General features: G+C 39.6%; 2 protein-coding genes across 15 annotated transcripts in view; one reads left to right on the plus strand and one right to left on the minus strand.

Annotated features, from left to right (window-relative positions):
- Positions 1 to 9,944, plus strand: part of REV1 (REV1 DNA directed polymerase) — a 92,994-nt gene extending 83,050 nt beyond the window's left edge. For all 11 annotated transcript variants that reach the window (XM_043603160.1, XM_043603162.1, XM_043603161.1 and 8 more), the window contains 9 exons: positions 2,901 to 3,003; positions 4,145 to 4,298; positions 4,496 to 4,698; positions 5,942 to 6,175; positions 7,203 to 7,323; positions 8,373 to 8,593; positions 8,694 to 8,850; positions 9,103 to 9,205; positions 9,545 to 9,944. In XM_043603160.1, coding sequence (XP_043459095.1) covers positions 2,901 to 3,003; positions 4,145 to 4,298; positions 4,496 to 4,698; positions 5,942 to 6,175; positions 7,203 to 7,323; positions 8,373 to 8,593; positions 8,694 to 8,850; positions 9,103 to 9,205; positions 9,545 to 9,656 — 1,408 coding nt within the window. In that variant the 3' untranslated portion in view covers positions 9,657 to 9,944. The remainder of the gene's footprint in view (positions 1 to 2,900; positions 3,004 to 4,144; positions 4,299 to 4,495; positions 4,699 to 5,941; positions 6,176 to 7,202; positions 7,324 to 8,372; positions 8,594 to 8,693; positions 8,851 to 9,102; positions 9,206 to 9,544) is intronic.
- Positions 9,945 to 10,159: 215 nt separating this feature from the next.
- Positions 10,160 to 24,437, minus strand: part of EIF5B (eukaryotic translation initiation factor 5B) — a 93,096-nt gene continuing 78,818 nt past the window's right edge. For all 4 annotated transcript variants that reach the window (XM_043603174.1, XM_043603173.1, XM_043603172.1 and 1 more), the window contains exons 15-24: positions 20,312 to 20,443; positions 19,712 to 19,894; positions 19,415 to 19,576; positions 17,903 to 18,034; positions 16,549 to 16,680; positions 16,365 to 16,441; positions 16,084 to 16,248; positions 14,126 to 14,264; positions 11,955 to 12,116; positions 10,160 to 11,582 (exon numbers count right to left, since the gene is read on the minus strand). In XM_043603174.1, coding sequence (XP_043459109.1) covers positions 11,475 to 11,582; positions 11,955 to 12,116; positions 14,126 to 14,264; positions 16,084 to 16,248; positions 16,365 to 16,441; positions 16,549 to 16,680; positions 17,903 to 18,034; positions 19,415 to 19,576; positions 19,712 to 19,894; positions 20,312 to 20,443 — 1,392 coding nt within the window. In that variant the 3' untranslated portion in view covers positions 10,160 to 11,474. The remainder of the gene's footprint in view (positions 11,583 to 11,954; positions 12,117 to 14,125; positions 14,265 to 16,083; positions 16,249 to 16,364; positions 16,442 to 16,548; positions 16,681 to 17,902; positions 18,035 to 19,414; positions 19,577 to 19,711; positions 19,895 to 20,311; positions 20,444 to 24,437) is intronic.

Consider the following 24,437-nt stretch of genomic DNA (forward strand, 5'->3'; position numbering starts at 1 on the left):
TATAGTCCCCACTGAAGTAATGTTGGGCTGAGTTAAGCAGTGGTAGTCCACAGTCCATGATTCTGTTACCTCTTGTAATGGGCCCTGATCAAAAGATACATGGCAATCATGTGCCTTGCAGACTCTGATAGGTTATAATACTGTAAGAGAAAGGATTCCATTTTAAATTGCATGTCAAAGAGCCATATGTAGGTTGAGATCTGTGGCTTGATTATCATGTGGAAAAATTTTCTCTTAACAGTTTTCCTTTGGGCAAAGACTTTTTTCCCCCTTGGAGTTCTTTTGTGTATATGTATTTTTAATTTGAATTTTATACACACACACAGTCCCTTGCACTACTTCTCTTTCATTGCCTATTGCTGTTTCCCCTGTATGCACATTTACTTTGCCCCCAGGCAGTGTTAACATTATTATGATCATGTGCACACTGTATGTGGATGAGCATATAGTCCACTGTGACCTCATTCCCTTTTTTGTTGAACTTGTTTTTCCTGGAGTTCTGAGCATCTTGTTTTGTTTGTTGGCTTTTTTTTGTGAATTTGCCATTGAGTTTATCTCCAAAGTCCCTCCTAGTGTGTTTCAGTACACCAGAATCAACTGGTTTGATCTTTTTACTTGGGGCCCTCCAGCAAGCTAAATGCAATCAGGATTAGTTTAAGACCTACTATAAAGTGGGAGTCTTGGGGTATCCCTTCTCTGTGATCTGTTGATCCCTGGTCTCCTCATCCTAGTGTCTATTGAGAAAGAATTCATGGGCATAAATTGTTTTTGAACCTGTCTGTGCTAATGCTCAGTAGTTTTGTTGACTTAAAAGTTGTAACTTCTAGTTAGAAATTATTTCTCCTGATTTAAAGATTCCATTGTCCCCTTTTTTTCATGATTACTTTGGAGAAGTCCAGTATTCTGATTGCCTGTTCTTTACAGATCTGTTCTTTCTGGAACTTTCAGGATTTTCTCTTTAACTCAGGTTCTGGAATTTTGTTTGGTCTTTATCTTTGTGCCAGGTACTTTGTCCATATTAATTTATTATTTCTACCAACACTTTAAACTTCTGAGTATTTTTAAAAAATTCTTTGGACATTTAAATATAGCATCTGTTATTTCACAGATGCAATATTATCTCTTATCTCTTAAATATTCTTCTATTCCCTTTGTCACTTGTTTCTCCAGTTCCTTCTTTCTCTTTTGACTGCTTTTATATTGGAGGTTTTTTTCAACTATCTGTCTTATTTCATGCCCCACATGAAATCTTCCCATCTCCTGCCTACAGTGGGCGAGCACGGGTGAAGATGGCAGCCAGCATTCTGGTTCCTCCATAGGAAGAGCAGTCTAGGTGGGAAGGAAGAGTGTATGCTGCTTTTGAGCAAGGTGCCTCCCTCTCTCCGTGGCCATGCATGATGTCCCCTGGCTCTCAGCATCGACATTGGCATGTACAAAATCCCAGAGGAGGGGCGATCTATGTGTCTGCTGTACGTGCACATTCTTGGTCCCTTCTCGCCCCCTTCACTGGTACCTGGCACCTCTAATCACTGAATGTTTCTGAGGTTCTGTAGCATAAATTGGCTTATCTAAAGTTGGTGCCTTGCTTTAGGCATTTAGCAGGCATATTTGGTAACTTAATACTTACTGATACGCTTTCAGTGTTCTGAGTTACAGTTAACATTGGTCCTCTGTTCTTGTCTCCTCTCCTGTTTAGATTTTTTAGGAGTTTATGCCATTTAAAACTCATTTCAAAATAGTTAAGTGGTATTCAGGAGAAATATAAATGTGTTTAAACCACCAGTCCACTAAAAACCTTGCTTTTAAGTTCTTCTGTATTTATTTGTGTTAAGTAAATGTAATTAAGGTAACAAATCAATGTATATATTTTCCTTAAAAAACTGGTACCTTTCATGGGTGTACATAATGTCCTCATGGTACTGAGAAAATAAATACAATAAAAGTAGTTTTTAGCACCTAATAATGCAGTCTCCTTTCTTCTAGAATTCTTAAAGATCTAAGAATTCTTTTTTTTTTTTTTTAAATTTTTTTAACGTTTATTTATTTTTGAGACAGAGAGAGACAGAGCCTGAACGGGGTAGGGTCAGAGAGAGGGAGACACAGAATCTGAAATAGGCTCCAGGCTCTGAGCCATCAGCACAGAGCCCGACGCGGGGCTTGAACTCAGGGATCGCGAGATCATTACCTGAGCCGAAGTCGGCCGCTCAACCGACTGAGCCACCCAGGCGCCCCAAGATCTAAGAATTCTTAAAGATCTATTCTGGTCCTGCTGGGTTTTAGACAGGGTGCCACCATGTTTCCTTTGTCATTGTTGTTCATGCATTTCTTTATTGATTTCTAGAGCCTCTAAGAAATTGTTAATGCACATTCACATGTTGAAATTATGTAGTGGCTTTACTTCAGACATGATAAAAGTAGAAGCAAGAACTAAAACACAGGGGATTCATCTTTTATACCTCAACATAGAGAATCTTGGAACCTGAGACTTCTCTTAGAATCTAAAACTTCATGTTTATATTCATGCTTTGGTTGTAACATAATGTTTGTATTTGTATATGCATTAACTAAAATACATCTCTTTAAAAAATGTTTTCCAGTTTATTTTTAGTTGGCCAGGTCTTCATTAGCCTGTAACTCAAAGTCCCAGTGTTCTATATGGTTTTTCTTTTACACCCTGGCTGTCAGTGTAATTAATTTGTTATACTGGCTTCCTTGAAGTGGGGGGGACTCTTGTGTTCATTTTTAAGGATTATCTTTACTACTTAATTACTTAAACTGTTTTTGTAACTTTCTTTACAGCTTTCCTATATCTCTTTAAACTGTTCCATACTCGTGAGGTACTAGTGAATATATATGGAATGTAGCTTTTGCTCCGTTAAAGTTAATTCTGTCATTTACAGGACTGTAACTCTTGACCAGGCAACAGATAGTGCAAAGATAATTGGAAAAGCTACACTAAACATGTTTCATACAATGAAACTAAATATATCGGATATGAGAGGGGTGAGTATATAACATTTTAAAATTCTGACTTTCTGTAATGTTTTTCTCACTTAAGGTTTGATCTGAGAATGGTCATGGCAGTGGGTAGTGGGTTTATGAGATTTTCAGCTTCTTTGATATGATACCAGAATAGAAACTGAAAAACTCTGGACTTTCTCCTCTGACCTGATTTTGTTATTTTTCAGAGAAGAGTCAAATTTGTTCTGAAAGCTCTTCGTTTTGTTTTCTGCCTACAATAATTTTGTATCTTGAATTTTTATAAGTGTCTTTCAATTAACCAAGGGCTTATTTTACATACATTATCCTGCTTCTGGTTCTCATTGGTAGATGGGACTGTGAAGAGTGTGGAACTGCAAATAATATTTATATCGTTAAGGTCCCTTTTAATCCAAAATTTATTCTGTGTCTGTTGATGCTGTAGAAGGGAGAATTTACCACCACAAACATGCCTTTGGGATGGATAGGTGAGAGGATATTAAAAAATGTAAAACCTTAATTTTCTTAAGGATAAACCTTTGTAGATTCTGGTGTGTGTGTGCTCATATGTGAGTGAAAGGCAGTTATTGGTGTGGTATCTGTGGAAGGATTAAAGAATTACTAAACCAGACATGATCAAAACTCCCTGAAATACTATTACAGTAAGGTTTTATGGTAGTGTGGGGCGGGGTGGGGGGTACAGTCTTCGAGAGCCCATGGTGTACCCAGAGCACTGCTCATCCCACTCCCCAAACCCACTTGTTTGAAAAGTTCTTCATTTAAAACACAAAAATGGTAAGGAAGTAAGGTTGCAAGAGGACTGTTCCTATAGGATCTTTTGTTTTTAATCTTAAAAATTTAGTTGATTAGAACTTCAGTGGGATATAGTATTACACTTTTTTGGATTTTTCTGATTCTGAAGAGATTACAGTATATTTAGATAGAAATGGATACTCCAAGATTGAGGTGAATAACTGCTCACTAGCTAGTATAGATACAGTTTTTGTAATAAATCATGTAGAAGGCTCTTTGAATACTTTAATTTTTTATTATAGAAATAGATCTAGACGATCTTTCTAAAAAGGAATAGCTGAGAATTTTGCTTAGTTGAATTCATATTCTTGCTTTAGTTTTCCTGGAAACACATTTTCAACTCTGGTTCTAGGTTGGGATTCACGTGTATCAGTTGGTTCCGACCAACCCAGACCCTTCTTCATGCCCCACTCGTCCATCAGTTCTTCCTGGCGGGTCACACTCTGTCCTGGATCTCTTCCAGGTTCAGAAAGCGAAGAAATCCACAGAAGAGGAGCACAAAGAAGGTCAGTGGGCATCAGTGTGGTTCTTGTTAATACAATAGTTGTCTGGCATGGCTCTGTGACTTTTTAAGAAACAAACGGACATTCTGGATAATGATGAATCGATAGGTTTGTTTTACTTAAAATGGCTTAAAGTAATCCATGCCATCCTGTCCCCAATGATATGAAGAAGCTACTGTATGTATTTTCTATACTTTCAGTATTTCTGGCTGCTATGGATCTGGAAATATCATCTGCCTCTAGAAATTGCACTTTCTTGCCATCTTTTTCAACACATCTGACATCAAGTGTCAATCCTGTTACTAGCAAAGCTGAGTCTTCAGGGAAATGGAATGGTCTACATTCTCCCATCAGTTTAAAATCAAGACTTAACCTGAGTATTGAGGTTCCATCACCTTCCCAGGTATATTTTTATAGTTCTGAGTGTGATTTAAGTGCAACAGCAGTTTTAAAGTAGGGATGACATTTTTAGGTAACAGCATAGCCGAGAAGGGGAGAGGGTACTTGTCAGGGTAGATCACAGGCAGCTCATGGTGTTACAGAACTCCAAATGGGAAATAATCAGGTTAGGGGAAAGGTGGTGCTTTTGCAAAGATCAGCGACTCTTGCAAGTTGTAGAACATGGATGAAAGCTAGGTCTGCAACTGCCCGTCAGTAGCCACTCTACCTCTTTGTAGCAGCAATAATCACAGGGACTCCACTCTATTCAGCAGTATCTCTTTGTGATCATCAGTAGGGGCCCATGTCCAAGGTTTTTCTTGCAGCATTTGCAGACCATCCTTTCTGTAGAGTGAATGATTTTCCTAACGTAAGCGAGTAATTCCATTGCTATGGGCTGTAAACGTGGAATACTTTTGGAATTTTTGCTCCTTGTAAGGTTAAGACAGCACTTCAATATATATTGGGAAAGTCCATTTCTATGCTTCACTGAATAGTAGGAGGCTGAAGGAAACAGACATGCCAGCTGTGAGGCTGGGAAAGGGACAGCTCTAATCAGCTGGCATTGGGTCCCGGTTGCTGTTGAGTTATCCAAAAATAGTTGATCCTGGCAAAGTAGAAGATTGGCCTACCCAATTTATAGGATTCCATCTCTAAATGGAAGTGCACCGATGGGCAGAGGATTCTGGTATGTAGGCCAAAGAAAAGTTAGTTTCTACAATCCCTTTTTTCTAACTTGCTGTTGTCAGAACTAGAAGTTTTTGTATTTGGGGGCAGATAGTCTCCTGTCTGAAAGGTAAACTTCTGACCCAGGACTCCATTGTCCCATTCATTCCAAAAATGTGACGTACCCCATAGGCATTGTCCCTGCCCTTGGGAGGGGTCTGAGATCCAAGTTTGACAAAGTCTCTGTCTGCCCCTGTTGTAGTACAGATACAATGAGTATATTTGGACTTGCCTCATCCAGTGGTACTGCCCGTAGTTGTATGCTGGTCTCTCCAGACTCCACATTACTACTGAGGCCCCAATGGCAAAAAGCCAAAGACATTCCAAAAATGTGCTGCTTTGAGGGGTTACCTTTCCTATCCTGCTTCTCTGCGCCTCATGTTGTCTGAGATGTTCAAATTGAAATTAAAGTGCTACATTAACACTCCTACCACTTCCTCTCTGAACACGCTTTAACTTCAGACTCATGTGGTATTTTATAGCTTGATCAGTCTGTTTTAGAAGCACTTCCACCTGATCTCCGGGAACAAGTAGAGCAAGTTTGTGCTGTTCAGCAAGGAGAGCTGCATGGCGACAAAAAGAAAGAGCCAGTAAATGGCTGTAATACAGGAATTTTGCCACAACCAGTTGGGACAGTTTTGTTACAAATACCAGAACCTCAAGAATCTAACAGTGATGCAGGAATCAATGTCATAGCCCTGCCAGCATTTTCACAGGTGAGTTAAATTAGGGACCTTTCACCCTACATATGCTCCGGGCAGATCTCATTTCTTTTCCTTTGGACCATAAACTCATGGTAGCTCTTGGGCCCCATATCCATTGGGGCCCAAGGCACTGGCTCATTTCTACATCATCTAAAGGACATGGACTCCCAGAGAAGGAGGACATGGTATGTAGGTGCTTAAAATTTCCACCCAGAAGTAAGAAACACATTCAGTTCTTATTTTCTTGGCCAGGGAAGACCACTGGGCCACATTTTAAATAACTAGGTGGAGGTGGGGCACCTGGGTGGTTCTGTCAGTTGAGGGTCCAACTTCAGCTCAGGTCATGATCTCACAGTTCGTGAGTTTAAGCCCTGTGTTGGGCTCTCTGTCGTCAGCTCCAGACCCCGCTTCAGATCCTCTGTTATCCTCTCTCTCTGCCCCTCCTCCACTCACACTCTATCAAAAATAAACATTAAAAAATAAATAGCTAGGTGGAGATGTATAATCATAGACTAGAGACAATAGCACAATCTAAGTTTGGTGTTTTTTAAAAAAAAGTACTACACGTAAACCTATTTTCTTGGGTTTGCTTCTCTTTTTTTTGGTGGGGGCAGGGGGAAGCATCTTTTTTAAAGTTCTTTTGAGAGAGTGAGTTCGTGCAACCAAGGGAGGAGCACAGAGAAGGGGGCAAATCCCAACCAGACTCCATGCTGTCAGCGCTGAGCCTGATCTCACAACCTGTGAGCCGAAATCAAAAGTCAGAGGCTCAACTGACTGAGTCACTCTGGCGCCCCACTTCTCATTTCTTAGTGGTGTTTCTTGCCCGTGGTTCTGCAGTGGGTGTTTTTTTTTAAGTCAGTTATTACTCAGAATTTTCTTATTCTCACCCTAAAACCTTGTGAGGATTTAATGAGCTTTAATATTCAGGCCCTAGTAAGAATCCGTACAGATCAGAAAAGCATGATTTGAAAACAAAGTCTGTTTTGTGAAAAAATAGAGTCAACTCAAGTTTGACTCTGAACCTTCTCGTTTCCACTAGGTGGACCCTGAGGTGTTTGCTGCCCTTCCTGCTGAGCTTCAGAAGGAGCTGAAGGCAGCATATGATCAAAGACAAAGGCAGGGAGAGAATGCCGTTCACCAGCAGTCAGCTGCTGCATCTGGTAAGCATAAGCGTGGGAAGGGACATGTAACACAACTGAAGATGAGGGAAATGAGGTCATTGGTAGGGTATGATTATTGTAGCAGATTAATGGCTAACATCTAAGCTGCTAATCATGTTAAGAGCTCTTTGTATTGGAGAAGAAGTATATGATGCAGGGAAGTGTTGTCCTAGACCTAGCTGGAGTTGTGTAACTTCTGACTTCCATACCTTTACTTTAAAAGTAGTCTGGGGGCACCTGGATGGCTCAGTCCTTTGAGCATCCGACTCTTGATTTCAACTCAGGTTATAATGTCAGGGTTGTGGGATTGAGCCCTGTGTGTAAGGCTTTGTGCTGAGCATGAAACCTGCTTAAGATTAAGAGTCTCTTTCCCTGTACTGCTCACACTCTCAAATGAATAAAATGAATGAATGAATGAATGAATGAATGAATTTAAATGTTTGAGTTACCACCAGAAGTCTTTTGACTACATGTCAAGACTGACAGATCAGAGTATAGGTTTAAAACTGAATGAAAGGGGCGCCTGGGTGGCTCAGTCAGTTAAGCATCCGACTTCGGCTCAGGTCATGATCTTGCAGTTTATGAGTTCGAGCCCCGCATCGGGCTCTGTGCTGACAGCTCAGAGCCTGGAGCCTGCTTCAGATTCTGTGTCCTCCCCTCTCTGCCCCTCCAATGCTCATGCTTGGTCTGTCTCTCAATAATAAATACATGTTAAAAAATAAGAAAATCTGAAAGAAAGGTTCTGAACATGTATTCCAACAATGCCTGAACTGTTGAATTTTCATTTAATCTTTACAGCTCCCCCCCCCCCTTTATAGATAAGCAATGCCCAAAAGATAAGATTTTTAGTGCCCCAAAGAAAGTGGGCACAGATAGTGGGTGTCCTACAGCCTGCGCTTTCATCCAGTTACTGCCTCCAATACTGTCTTGGTAAGAGGCCTGTGTTGGTGTGTGTGTGCGTGCACATGCAGCGTCTGTATTTAAAAGAAAGATTGCATGGTACTATCCAGACATATGTTGTTGAAGATACCACGTTCATACTTTTTTAGTGCCAAAGAATCCGTTACATCAACTAAAACCAGCAGCAATGAAAGAAAAGAAACGGAACAAGAAAAAAAATCCCGTCAGTTCCCCCCAAAAAATTCAGAGCCCTTTGAAAAACAAGTTGCTTAATAGCCCTGTGAAAACTCTTCCAGGGGCTTGTGGGAGTCCCCAGAAGTTAATCGATGGGTTTCTGAAACATGAAGGTCTTGCTTCTGAGAAACCTCTGGTAATATTTTTAATACTTTTTAAGCTTTGACCTTTTATCAGATCTTAATGTACTTGATGTTAGTAAATATAGCACTTTTTGTCATTTGTTTTCTTAACAGGGAGAACTCTCTGCTTCCACTTCAGGTGTGCCAGGCCCTTCTGGTTTGCAGCCTGAGCTGTCTGGCCACGTGAGACCCCCAGCACCCAACCTAGCGGGAGCTGTTGAATTCAGTGACGTGAAGACCTTGCTCAAAGAGTGGATAACTACCATTTCAGGTGGGCTTGGCTGGTGTGACAGCCACAGACTGAGAGGTAATGGTTCTGAAATTTTGGAACTTGAACCAGACTCAGCTATATAAATGCAACTCTTTTCTGAATCTGGTAAGCCAAAACCAGCCACCCTGTAACCTTTGAAACTCTCTGTACTATAGACCACTGGTTGGATGGCTAGAAGTTGGGGGTAGTTGTAGAGATGCAGTTCTCCTTCATGCAAGCAGGCTGGTCCTTACTGAGGATTTTCCTCTCTAGATCCAATGGAGGAAGACATTCTGCAAGTTGTGAAATACTGTACTGACCTAATAGAGGAAAAAGATTTGGAAAAACTGGATCTAGTAATAAAGTACATGAAAAGGTAATTATTCAATACTTTTATCTAAAGGACAAAATGGGGCATCTCACACAGCTACTTTTAAGGTGAGGCACAGAGCAAGTTTGACATTTGGGGGCAGTTAACTAAAGAGTTAGTGAAAAGGGGGTAACCTTTGTTTTGAATCCCAAGCAACTGCCAGAAGATCAAAGATTTTTCCCCTTGAGGTTTATATAGTTTCAAACCATACTAAGTACTTTGAAGTGTTCTGAGGTTTGGGCCAAAATTGATTCTTACCTAAAAATGTTTACGACCCTAAGGAAATGTTAAACTGATTCTTGGAGGAGTCTTTTTACTTAAAGTTTTTTCTTAACCCACCTTTAGGTTGATGCAGCAGTCGGTGGAATCGGTTTGGAATATGGCATTTGACTTTATTCTTGACAATGTTCAGGTGGTTTTACAACAGACTTATGGAAGCACATTAAAAGTTACATAAATATTACCAGGGAGCCTGGTGCTCTCCACTAGCTGTGCCATAAGTGCTTGTGAGGTATTTGCAAAGTGCATGATAGTAATGCTCTGAGTTTTTATAATTTTAAATTTCTTTTTAAGCAAGTGTTTTTGTACATTTCTTTTCAATAAGTGCCAAATTTGTCAGTATTGCATGTAAATAATTGTGTTCTTTTACTGTAGCATAGATTCTATTTACAAAATGTTTGTTTATAAAGTTTTATGGATTTTTACAGTGAAGTGTTTACAGTTGTTTAATAAAGAACTGTATGTATATTTTGTACAGGCTCCTTTTTGTGAATCCTTTAGGAAGCAAATCCTGAACTGTTTATTGTGTTTAAAGGCTGAGAAACCTACAAGCCGGACTGTTAGAGGCTCCATGCTAAGCTCTGAAATTCCCGAGAGGTCCCAGAATGGGATTCTACTTGTTCCGGGTAAAGCTTCTAAATAATTTTATCACTTTTGTCCCCAAGCATGAACACAGGAGCATGTTATGAAAACCTTCTTTACTTCTTCCAAGTGGAGGGATTTACATACTTTAAATTAGAACACACACATAATTATTAAATTTTTCTTGGGAAAATTATGTCCCACAGATGGCTTAGCGGTGGTGTCTCCACCTCTACCGTCCCTAGAGAAACTTCAGTAGTACTGAAGAATGGTACAGATTTTCAAATGTATATAAAGTATTTTTCTATGCTATGTTAGTTATGCTGTAATACTTCAAAAATATAGTTCATAAATCTACGCCAGTGAACACTTGGGAACATTTTCTTTAAAACACACCCCACATTGCCTTCAACACTGTGCTCTCTCTCTCAATAGTTACTAGAGATCTGTTAGAAGAATTAATTTCACACTAACAGATTTCTTATAATGGGGGAAGGAATAGATCTTCATGTGGACTTCCCACATGCTAAAATACAGTAACTGATATGAACAAGTCAGTTTCTGCAACAACTTAGAAGCACTAAGCCCAAATAGTTCCCTACTTGATTGCCCCATCAGGAAATGTATGCATGGTAGAATTTTTATATCCATCTTGGTTCTAGTGTGTCCTAGAAGATCCTAATGTTAGCGTGTGCTGGTACACAAGGTAGTACACTGAGGCTGATGACTCACTCATGGAGAGAAGCTACGCTAGCATGGAAGCCTAAGGGATGTCTGTTTTCTTTATTGGTAGTTCAGAATTGTGCTGATTACAGTGGACTCTCAGGACTATACAAGCAGTAAATAGCAGCCAGCTAGGCTTTACACCATGGTTTCACACAAAGCAGATAAAGAAATAGCAGAGTGCCTAAATTTCTATTTTAAAAAATTCCTAAGGGCATATGGCAGAAGAATGCTGGGGAAAGAAAAAAAATCACTGTGGGAAGGATATGCATAAATTATTTCTTACATCAAAAGAGTCCCAAGAATCACAAAATCTGCAGAAGCCTGGTTAATCAAATACTGCAGTACTGATTTAATCAGTATAAAATTGAAAGAGCTTTAGATCTGTAATAAAAATCCAAATTTGGGTTAGGGCAAACTTTAAAACAGCAGCCAGTAGAGAAGGATTGGGAAAGGAGTGGGCAGGTGAACAGGCACGTTGGAACTGTGGGGACATGTAATCGACCACTGTCAAACCAGTGTAAGTTTCTTGGTTTCTCATGGAAAACATTTTATACACCTATTTTTTTCCTTCCATACTTAAGTTCATCAGTGTCCAGATACATCCGTTCCATTTTTTTGTCTTGTTTTTTCTTGGTGGTATTATGACATAATATTTCATTTATTCCAATTCCTGCCCCATGTGGAAAAATTAGATGATTTCAAATACTTTCTTCAGCTCCACAATAAGCTGCCAATCACTCTTCTGCATCTCATCTCTGAACCAGTCTTTGAGGGCATCGATGGACTGCCGGCTGATCTGCAAGCCCGAGGCACAAACAGGGTCAACAACAGTGCAACCACCACATGCCAAAAAAAGCATGTGGCCCAAGGCTGACACCAGCTACTGCTCATTAAAAAGAAACCTTGGCCAAAGTAACAAATGCCGTACCTGTCTGCCTTTCAGAGTAGTAAATCTCTGCAAGTCCTAGCAGGCACTCTAACTCTGTTAGGAGGCCCCTTCCTCAACACAGAGAAGGCCGCGTTATAGGTCATGCCCTGAAGAAGAATCCAGTCCTGCTGGACTGTAAAAGTTCAAACATCCAGCCCTAAGAGCTACTGTGCAAAGGTAACCAGAGAAGAGTTGACCCCCAATTTCTCTAAAATGGGCCACTTCTATGAAGACACTTACCTTACTGACAAGAATGTCTGTAGCTTCAAAATGTCTTCCATACATTTTGGGAGATTCACCAGGGATAGGTTCTATTTTGACACAGACTTCTTGCCCTTTTTTTGCAACATCCACTTGTTTATGGTTTATTTCAATACTCGTTACTATTCCAATGTCAACAAACTGTAAAATAAGAACTGCAATATAAGCAGAGGAATCATGCCAGTCACAGGCACTGCAACCTGGACAGCTAAAATAAAAACTGGAGCGAAAGAGCTAGTTTAAAAGCCTTGGCTCTGTGACCCTTCTTCATCCCTCAGCACAGTGTGTTTCACTGGTAAAGTAGGGATGACCCCACCACACCCCCTGTGCCCTTCACAAGATGACTGTAAGGACAAAAGGAGATCATTCATATGCTTTAAACAACTTTAAAAGTACCCTATCAATTCAATGTGGTTTATTATCTCTGCTCTACCCTTTCTCATGACAAGTGCCATAATAAGAACTGGCAGGCCTAAAACTTGAATCAGGAATGAGTTTGGAGTGGTCGGTATGGTGAGCAAAGGGATTATGTCAGAGCAGCAGCCAGGGATACATCTTGTGGGGCCAAGTGGGCCGAGGTTAGAGCCTTGGCATTTCATTCTGAGGATGAGAGCTGTGAGCAACCTGATCTCAGTTACAGTACAGGAGAAAACCACTCTGCTGCCTGCTTATGAAGGGACAGAGGAGAGAGCGAATGTGTGACCAAAGCCACAGAGGAGATAATCACTGCAAACAAATGTCCTTCCTCAGTCCACTGAACTGGTATAAAAGCAATAACTCCTAGAAGCAACAAGTCCTAGTGCTCAGATGACTTCTAAGTGCCATCTCCCACTAAAGGAACCAGGTCTGGGGCAGGGAAAGTACTAGATGAGCCTAGAGCATCTCACTGCACCAGAAAGGAAGAAGATGCTCCAAGAGTTATGTGTCCAGGGCAGTCTGCAGTAGCTAGTTTGAATGGGCTCCCACTGACCAGAATGGACAAATGGGTGGGTGGGTGGTGGGGGGGGGAATCTCAAAAATATTGGTAATGGATTAGAACATCAGATTTTTAAAAAAGCGAGTGTGTATGACATACTTAACGAAAAGCTCAGGAGAGAGACGGGTTCTTTACAGAAGTGTTGGTGGGGGGAATCACAGTTTTATAAACTTAGGCAAGGATTACCAATTATTAAATCTACAGGAATAAAGGTTGTTGAAACAGGATATTCACAAGTACTCAAAGTGCCCCCAGAGATTACTTAATAATCCAAAGGCAGAAAGAAGTGGTTCTAATGGCTATCCTCAGCCAACAGCTGAGGGTAGGGTTTACCCTACTCAGTAAACGAAGGTGCTGCCACAGTAAGGAAGCCTGTGTGGTGAGGCTCGAGGCACACGGGAGCATCTTTGCATGCAGTATCTGTTCTAATTGTAACTTCCCTCTAATGAGGAGGAAACTGACAGATCCAAGTTGAGAAATGATCTGCAAAAGAACAGGGCTCTCCCCAAAGGATGGGGGGCTGTTCCTATTGAGACTAAAACCCATAATAACCAAATGCAGTGCACCTTGAAGGAATCCTGGACCAGGCCAGCAGATGGCATTATTAAAGACACTTGGGACACAGCACCTGGGCGGCTCAGTCAAGTGTGTGACTCTTGATTTGGGCTCAGGCCATGATCTCATGAGATTGAGCCCTGCGTTGAGCTCTGTGCTGATGGAAGGAGGCTGCTTGGGATTCTCTCTCCCTGCCTCATGCGTGCATGCACATGCACTTTCTCAATGATGAAAAAAGGCCCTCAGGACAACTGGTGAAATGTAAATGAGGACTATAAATTATAGGACATTATTGAGTTAATGTTAATTTTTCTTAGGTATGATGCTAATTTAGGGGAAGGGAAATGTGGGTGTTCATTACTCTGTTCTTTATTTTCCCCTAGGCTTGAAACTTCAAAAAGTTTTCAAAAGGGCAGTAAGTTAAAGTACCTTGCAACTTTCTTTTGCTGAAGCACCGATACCTGGTGCTAAGAATTAATACTGATTAAGGAACACTTGTAGTTAAGGGATAAATCACAGAAGGTGACAAACTCTTCTGCTTGTTGTCACCACTCCTGGCCTCCCCATTTTACTGCTTTTAAGAGACCATACTGGATTTGAAAGTACAATGAGAACTTACATTTTTGCTAGGGACGCACATGGGTGTCCCCTGTTTCACCTGACCTGCTTCCACAGTCACTCCCATCACTATTGGGTCTCGAGAATTAAAAATATACTGGGGGAGGATTTTCATCTTGCAGGGAAATACTGCTATGTGCCTAAAAGGAGGAGGAAAAAAAAAAACACTAAATTTTGAAGCAGACAAAAATCACTTAAACCTAAAAATATGAATATGAGGCTTCCCCTGTCAGATAAAAGCACTTCCAGGTGGTGCCAGAAAAGCAGGAAGGACGCTGCAGAATGACCTTGGTGGTGTCCACAATGGTCCAGTCTCCAGTCCTGGGTGCATCATCCCCTTGCCATCCCTTTCCCCTCCTTCCCTCTGTGCTGTCACTTCCCAAGTCTTGAAGAAGCTGCATCACCGGAGCACGCGAAGTCTCTGCCCCAAAATTTAGATGGAGCTGAGAACCTCAATAGGACCCACAGTCGGGCACACAGGCATCAAACCAGTCACCTTCTCTCTACCATGTTCCCAAACCAGGTGACCCAAAGGCCACTTACTGAGCATGAGCTTCAAGTCTTTCACAGTGTCTAGCAGTTTTCTTAACCAAAGTCTTTTCACTTGTGGTTTCATGATTTCAAGGGAGCATATCCCAGTCTAAATCCCAATACTCACCTGGCAGTACACTTTAAATATGTACCCCAAATCGAGCCATTCTCAGGTCTTGCCTGGAATACTGGGAGCCTGATAAAACTCCTTGCTGCCTCCCTAAAATCCTCCAAGGGGCCTACTGAGTCCCACAACTTCTCTGACCTCATCTCCTACTGTTCTCTGCCAGATTCGATGTGGCTGCCTCCCAGTGCTGTCCTTCTGCCTGGACAACTCCCTGGTCTGGGAGGCTCAAGTCATTCCCTTCAGATCTCTGCTTGAACAAGAGACCCTATGGAGGGAAGCTGTCCCCAACCACACTGCTTGTCACACTGCTCTTCCTCCTGATTTAGGCCTTCCCTGCTCTGTTCTGCTTTTCAGCACTTCACCCTACTTCTCGTGAGTTCATGGCTGTCTCCCCTGAGGTGCAAGAGGAGGGAACCTGGTCAAGGTTACTGCTGCCTCCTCAATCACCTGCAGCAATGCCACCTACACCAGGCAAGCTGTGAGGTCTGCTGGAGGAACAAGCTCTCTTCCCATGGAACACCTCACCTTATTTCATTTCCTCACCTCCCACGTTCTAATTTTGTTCCTTCCTTCCCATGTAATCCCAGATAAGGAACTCCAACGAGATAATTTTAGCAATCAATAATGCTAATCAATAATGAGACCCAGACCTGCCAATTTAAAAATTAAAAAATAAAAGGCTACACAGAGGATTTGTTAACACTGCTAGAATGCCTCAGATGGGCATTTATGGTTTGTAACACATCATTTCAGGATGCTGCCTCTTCCAGATGAGCAAATGCCATGCTTCCACTGTCCACACACCTTTCCGATACAGGTATCCCCTACATTTTGAAAGGTCACATGACACCACTTTGCTTTTATAAAGACCTATGTTAGTACCTGCTTTCCCTAACCAAAAGAGGAGGATTTGTGCTTTTATGAAAAAAGGCGAAAAGGAAAAATGTTTAGCATTTGTTTTGCAGTGAACCGTTAAAGAGGCGGTGGGCACCCCAGAGTGGCCCCACCAAACTTCTTCCCGAGAACCACACTCAACATCTCAGTATCATGCTGCCAGGGCTGTGAGCAAGGTCTATGAGCATCTGGGCTTCATTTCGATTTTATCTGTTATCAAGATGTGTCCTAAGGTATCAGAAGAGAGTGCCCAAAAAATTTTCCATATAAATTAACAGTAATTACTTCTTCACTATATGCCAATTCGGCTTACAGAAAGTTTCACAGGAATGCTCTACTTTTGGATAGTGGGAGAAACCTGTATTTGGCAATTCGAAGACCCAAAATAAGTAAAATCACGAACTTACTTAAATTCTTCTTGTTTCTGTTTCTTGTAGTCTTGTCTATATTTCGTAAAGGCATCAAATAAATGATAAATAATTTCTGCACTAAAAATTCTAACTCCTAAACTATCAGCCATTTCTTGTGCATCCCGTTCAATTCTCACATCAAAGGCCAAAATCACTGCGTACCTGAAAGGTTCAAACACAATAAAGATCATTCAATTAAACACAGAAAATGTCAGGTAGGACAGGTTGAAGAAAATAGGTAATATTAAAGCCTTCACAGCAGGAGAGAAATTACTTACTGAGGATCATGTTCCAACATCACTGAGGCCTTCATGACATCTTTTTTATGGACTGGACCAATGTTAATTCCTGCATACTGTAGAAAGGGAGTTTCTGAGCTTAATGGCCTGTGTCAGGTAAAGGAAACAGCACTACAAACCATGACTACCATGGACTCCCATGGAGTCAGGTAGGATTACTTACGGGCACTTCTGATGTTTTCAGAAATTCAAGTAGAGCTTCCAAAGATCCCAGTGTAGAGGCCTGGACATAGACTCCTTTTTCTTCCAACTTGATAGCATTTAGCGTCTGCTTCAACTCATGGATCAACTCATCCTTGAAAAGAAATTAGATTTGACAAGGTTGTAAATATATCTCTATCATCAGCAGCTTACAGTAAGGCTGTGTTTCTCTTTTTAATTAAGTATTTACCTGAAAACATGAAAGCAAGCCTAAGAAAAAGTAAGGCATAGCAGAACCTGTACTGGAATGGAGAAGGAGATTCAGGGCCCATATCTGAAATGTGTCCCATACATCTGTCTTTAGATTACTAAAGTTGAAATCTATTTAACCTCTGCTGTACTTGGCAAATAAGGTAGATGGGTGAGCTGAATGAAATGAGAATCTTTTCAAAGTTAAAAAGCATTACATAAATGCAATGTGTTGTGCTAGACCAAAGGGTCTGCTTGACTGCCTTAAGCCTTAACCGAAATACCCTAACCTCAGCACCCTTTTCCTCAGTCACTGCTCCTTTAGGGATGAAGACATTCTCCCCAGAAATAACTACAACAGCTATGTTCATGCCATAGTTGGTACTGGCCAAAGAGGAATGCGTGCCCTGTTCTTACTGGCTCTAAGGTGGCCACTTCCTTGATGGTGGTGACCTGGTGCTGCCTGAAGAATAACAGTGGTCTCAGCGTAGTAGATGAGCCGTGTGCTCGGAACAGTGCCATCTTCTCTCTGGCAAGCGAGTACATAAACTCAAAGTTTGACTCTGTGTAACTATGCTAGACTCCGGTGGACATCTGCTCCTACAGATAGGCAAATTTTAAAATGACTTCAAGATTATCTTGAGTTCTGTCTGCATATTCTGGTATCTAAAGTTTGTTTATTTTTGAGAGAGCGTGTGGGAGGGGCAGAGAGAGAAAGTGCCAAGCAGGCTCTGTACTGTCAGCGTGGAGCCCAACGCAGGGCTCAAACTCATGAACTGCAAGATCATGACTTGAGCCAGAATCCAGAGCTAGATGCTCAACTGACTGAGCCACCCAGGCACCCCTGCATATTCTGATCTTAAAAAACATGAATAGCTTCTAGCTTTTGTTTCATTTTTTATTTAAGTAAAATGTGTACCTTAAAATTCTAGTCTATACAATATTAATGTTCATTCACAGGGCTGTGTAAACTGAAGTAATCTAAAAGCATCAACTGTTTGCTATGAGCCACCAGGTAAGGCTTCACAAAGACAAAGGTGCCCACTTCATTCATCATTACCAGCATGTGCCCTACTGACACACCAGCAGAACTCAAATAGCTTTGGAGGTTTAAAAAAGTAATTTACTTTAAGAACCGGGATTTCATCTTCTTTATAAGCCACCAGGAGGGGTAAGCCAGCCAATGTCTTCTCCAGGTCTTTTCCAAGAATCTTTACCCCCTGAGCTGCTTCTACTTCTTTATGCTTTTCATACTGGTTCTACAAAGATCAAAATATTTGTTACCACACTTATTTGAAAGTGGTTAATAGAAGAAATGTGAGAGACAGTATTTTCATGACACCGGGATAGGGAAATTTTTCTTAAAGTAAACATAAAAAGCAATAAACAAACATTTGTTTCATAAGATTCCACAGAAAAGGTAAAAAGACAAGTCACAGAGTAGAAGATGGTACAACACAACACATACAAGCCACTAACAGACTAGTATCCTGACTACATAGACAAATCCCATGACTCTGTAATAAAGACAGACAATGCTGGAACACAGGGACATTTCACAAAGTAGTGAATTTAAATGGCTAATAAACATACAAAATAATAGCCAACCATATTTCAATCAGGCAAGTACCAAATGAAACAACGAGCTACCAGACGGGAAAAAATTTTAAACTCTGACAGCATCAAAGAGCTGACAAGACGTGACATAATGAAAATTCTAATATACTGCAGTTGAAAGTATAACTTGTTAGACTTACTGTGGACAACAATATGGCCTTATCCAGTAAAACTGGAGCTAAGTGTAAGTGAGGACTCAGCAATTCACTCCTAGGCATACACCCTGGAGAAACTTGCACAACTACACCAAGAGATAATACAAGAATATTCGTAGGAATGACACTGCTGGTAATAATAAAAGTTTTAAAACTGGAGATAGCCTACACTTTCCAACAACAGAACAGATAAACCATAATATATTCATTCAGTAGAATACTACACAACAACAAAAATCAACAATAGCTATAGGCAACAACATGGATAAATCTTAAAAGTATTTTTTGACCAAAAGAAGCCAGATACAAAGGAATGGAAAAGGACTCCACATATATAAAGTCCATACAGATTTTTGAGAACCCCACACTCAGGTATTGTTTAAAAAGGATATTAATTACTATCATGGAAATGGAAGCAGTTAACTTTTAGGAATGTGGGGAACTGGGGGGGAGGGGTGGGGAGAGGGGAGGGACTAACATCAGTAAGAAGCACACAGGCTTCTGGGATATCAGCAATGTTCTGATTCTTTACCTGTCTGCTTCCTAAAAATTGGTTAAACTAGTCTTCTATGCTTATGGAATTTTGTGTATTAATGTTTTATTTCATAATAAAAAATGTTAGTAAGAGACTACTTAGCAGTGTAGAACCAAAATAATACACTTCAGTTTTCATGGAAAGCTTAGGTGGTAAATAAAAACTTGCACACATCTCCACTCTGACAGATGATCCTGTATGCGGGATTCAAAATAAGACAAGGAGCGAGAGCATATTAAGCCAACCAACTCTCGAAGTCAAGAAGGGACCTCAGCAGAACTTATACACAATGTACACATCCCCGTGTGTCAACACTTGCCACCCAGGCTTACCTTCACCCGTAATTCCTTCATAGGAGGAGGTAATAGGAGGCCTCGAATCTGAGTTACAATGGGCCCTTCTACTCCAGGAACGATAATTGTATCTCCTTCCTTCAAACGCCCATTGATCAGTATCACATCTATGGTGGTGCCCATTCCTGGGAGAGCCTTAACCTAAGAGACATAATCACAAAGGGAGTGAAATATATGCTGCACTATATTGACTGAATCTAAGAGTAGGAAACATCCCCATCTAAGACCTCCATGTTAAAAACAAAAGGGAAAATAAACTGAAAAGCTGATCATTACCTCCATAACCTGTGCTCTTAGCTCCTCACAATGTGCAAGTCTCTTGCTCAACATGGTCTGAGTTAACTCGACAAGAAGGTAGATCAAACTTCCCATGCCATCACCAGTATGTGCAGAGGTAGGTACCAAGGACACAAAAGTACGGGGATCCTTGTTCTCATAAAACAAAGCTGCATTCAAACCCTAGAGACAGGAAAAGCAAAATCATTCCAAAAGGCCAAACTGGAAGGAAGTATCCAGAACAGCATGACTGACTAGCTAATAGATAAGCAAATTACTCATCTTTCTGAAACTCCTCAAAAACACTCCAGATCATGTATAACTTGTAGGTATTAGTTGTATCACAGAAAAGTAGTGGCTTTCCCCGTCAACTTTATTTTTAAAATTTAAACATTCAGACTTTATAAAGACAGATCTTTGAAATATCAGCTTTCTAACTTAAAAAGGGATAAGGGAAAAGAATGGAGATCATTACTTGCCAGTGATAGGGGAACAGAACCAGTATTAGTGAAAATGCTAGCTTTATTATAAGGACAATATAACAAAAGGAAAAATATTCTATAATATAGGCTCTTCACTAAGAAGGGAAAGTTTTCTTACCTGCTGTGCAAATTCTACAATAATAGCCTTTGCTCGCTCCTCAAATTCATCTTTTGTATTCTTTTTCTGCTTCTTTAAAGTAGCAGCCACATCAGAGTCAGGGCTCTTTTTCCAATCATACAACCTATCAATCTGGACAAAAATTTTTCATAAGAAACATCTTGAAAACATTCAGAATGCTAAGGAACTTAATTAAGTTCCTAAATTAAAGTTCCTAAAAACTCCTAGTGTATATTATACATATTCAGAAGAGTGTGAATTACTCAAATATTTTATTATACCAAAAAGCCCATACAACCGCTTAAACTGCAGTCCCTTAATTTATTTTCATTTTTAAATTTTTTTAAATGTTTATTTATTTTTGAGAGAGAGAGAGAACATGAGTGGAGGAGGGGCAGAAAGCGAGAGGGAGACACAGAATCTGAAGCAGGCTCCAGGCTCGGAGCTATCAACACAGCTTGAATATGGAGCTCAAACTCACAGACTGCGAGATCATAACCTGAGCTGAAGTCAGATGCTTAACTGACTGAGCCACCCAGGTGCCCCTAACTGCAGCCCTTCTTCAACTAGAAACTTCTGAGGTAACAAGCTGCCCATGAGCCTCCAAACCAGTTCATGAGAGGCTGTCATTTGTTTGCAAAAGATGAGATCCTAGAATTATCCTGGCACTATTAGCATATGTTGCTGGAATTCCAAAATGGTTTTGTTTAGTAAATAAAAATAAGAAATATAGCAAATATCATCACCAGGAAAATTACAGCAAAAAAGAAAATAGTAATAATTGCATCCTATTTCAGAGAACAGTCCATTTTAATTGTTTTATTGCTCACATTAGATTTACTCTGTTAAATAAATCATGTATTTTCTTTCACTTTTCAAAAGTGTGATAAATGGATATAGACAGGAAAACTAATTAGTAGGAAAAAGAAACGAGCAAAATCCATTTCCTAAGTCTAGGGTTACAATATAAAGAAGCTTCCTCAATCTGAATGCTACAAAGGAGAAACATTAGTAAGTAGAAACAGATCCAGAAATGACAAAGTTGATATAATTAGCATATGAGATCCTTAAAACAATTATTATCAAATATGTGACTTTAAAGAAAAAATATGAAGAGCTTTAAAAAACATAATATGAAATAAAAATTTACTAGATAAGCTTAACAGTAAATTACATACTACAAAAGAAAAGACTGAAGGCCTTGAAGATATAGCAATAAAAACTCCCAGCTGAAGCATACAAAGAAAAAAGAATGAAAGAAAACCTTAGTCACTCATGAAAAACCTCTGAATAACCTAATTTTTGTAAACAGATGAAGACTATAAATCCACAGATCTAAGAAAATCATTACAAAATCTCACTAATGAACCTTTAAAAGGAAAGTTCTTAAAAACAATCACAGAAAAGGATATATTATATACAAGGAAACGAAGGACTATTAGAGATAAAAGCCATAAAGCAATAATGATGAAGGAAAAAAATATTTTTTAAATCTGGAATTCCATATTCAGAAAATTATTTGATCTAAATAATAAAAGCATAAAATATGTAAGCAGTGCTTATAACAGTGAGCTAAACTTACCCTCAAATATTTCTATTAGATAAGAAAAAATATCTGAAATCAACAATCTAAGATTCCACCTTAAGAAGTTAGAAAGGAAGAGGACAGGAAAATCAAAGAAGAAAGAAGCAAATGATAAAATTAACACTGGAAATCAATGAGATATAAAATAAAACAATAGAGAATATCAATAGAATAAAGAGCTGGTTCTCTGAAATACAAATTTCTATACTGATAAAAGACAAATAAAAAACCTAAATAACCTGTACCTGTTTAAGAGATTCTATGCAGATATGGCTTCCTAGTGAATTCCATCAAACATTTAAAAAAATTCTATCATTTCTATACAAACTCTTTCAGATAATAAAGGAGGAAATACCTTTCAACTCATCCTACAAAGCCAACATTACGCTAATATCAAAACCAGACAAAAGACAGTAAAGCAAAACTATAAAGCAAAGTCACTCATGAATACAGACACAAAAATCATCAACAAAAACTTATCAAATCAAATCAGGCAATACATGAAAAAGATAATGCATCATGACCAAGTAAGTGGGGTTTATTCTAGTAATGCAAGACTGGTTTAACATTTAAAAATCCAAAAGTAATCAACAAATAGTGAACAACTGAACATGCACATGTAAAAAAAACAACTTAGACACAATATAGGCCTTCTACTCTTCACAAAAATTAACTCAGAATAATCACAGACCAAAATGTAATACATAAAACTCTAAAACTCCTGGAAGATAAAACAGGAGAAAATGTGATGACCTTGGCTGTGGTGAGGACTATTTAGACACCACAACCAAAGGCATAATCCATGAAATAAAGAATATGATAAGCTAAACTTCGTTAAAATGGTAAGTTTCTGTGAAAGTGAGTCTAGGGAATCAAACAAGAAGCCAGAATGGGAGAAAACATTTGCCGAAGACCCATCTGATAAAGAACCTATATCCAAAATACAGAAAGAACTCTTAAAACTCAAAAATAAGAATATAAAGAATCCAATTTAACAATGGGCCAAAGAATTTGACAACTCAGAGATGGCAAATAAGCATATGAAAAGATGTTCCACATCTTATGGAAACACAAATTAAAACAACAACGAGATACCACTACATACCTACTAGAATGACTAAAATCCAAAACTCAACATCAAATGTTGGTAAAGATGTAGCAACTCTCATTCACTGCTGGCAGGATCGCAAACCGTTAAAGCCACTTGGGCAGTTTGTTCCAAAACTTAAAACTCTTACCATAACAATCCACCATCACGCTCTTTGATATTCACCCAGAGAACCAGAAAACATATGCTTACACACAAACCTGCACAAAGAGGTTCATGGCAGCTTTTATTCCTAACTGCAAAACCTGAAAGCAACCAAGATGTCCTTCAAAATGGGTAATGAATAAACAGTAGTGTATCCAGACAACGGAATGAATTATTAAGCAAAATAAATGATCTTAAAACACAAAAATGAGGGGCGCCTGGGTGGCTCAGTCGGTTAAGTGTCCGACTTCGGCTCAGGTCACGATCTCGCACTCCGTGAGTTCAAGCCCCGCGTCGGGCTCTGTGCTGACTGCTCAGAGCCTGGAGCCTGTTTCACATTCTGTGTCTCCCTCTCTCTCTGACCCTCCCCCGTTCATGCTCTGTCTCTCTCTGTCTCAAAAATAAATAAACGTTAAAAAAAATTAAAAAAAAAAACAAAACTAAAAAATGAGCTACCAAGACATGACAATACGTGGAGGAAACTTTAATTCTTATTTTTAAGTGAAAGAAGGCAATCTGAAAAAGCTTACTGTAAAATCCTATATGATTCCACCTATGACAGTCCAGAGAAGGCAAAACTATGCAGACAGTACAAAGATCAGGGATCTTTTTGCCAGGGACTGAGAGATGGGGTAAGAAACAGGAAAAGTGGAAAGGATTTTTAAAGCAGTGAAAATAACATGATACCAAAATGTTGGATACATGTCATTATACATCTGTCCAAACCCACAGAATGTACAACACCAAGAATGAACCCTAAACTATAGACTTTGGGTGATAATGATGTGTCAGTGTAAGTTCATCAATTACAACAAATGTACCACTCTGGTGTGGGAGGGAGGGTGCTGATATTGGGAGGCTATGCATACGTGTATGTGGGAAATCTCTACCTTCCTGTCAACACTGCTATGAAATCTTAAATGTCTCTGTAAAAAAAAAAAAAAAAAAAGTCTTCATAATAAAATGTTAGTAAACTCTCCTCAAAATATCAACAGTAACTCATGTTACAGAATAAAGAGGAAAAGCCACATGAATATCTTAAGAGAAGCAGAATAAGCCATCTGACAAATTTTAACATCTCATGACTTAAACAAGAGTAACACTTTAAGCAACCTACTGCTGACATCACATGTAATGGTAAAAGATCAAGTACTTCCCCGTAAGGTAGGGCAGAAAGCAAGAAGTCTGTCATTACTTCTATTCAACATTGTTCCAGAAGGTCTAATTAGTGCAGTCAGGAAGAAGAAAATTTACAGAGCACATGCATGAAGGGAAAAAGTAAAACAAAC

The sequence above is a fragment of the Prionailurus bengalensis genome, chromosome A3 (assembly GCF_016509475.1).
Source record: "Prionailurus bengalensis isolate Pbe53 chromosome A3, Fcat_Pben_1.1_paternal_pri, whole genome shotgun sequence".
Classification (NCBI taxonomy): Eukaryota; Metazoa; Chordata; class Mammalia; order Carnivora; family Felidae; genus Prionailurus; species Prionailurus bengalensis.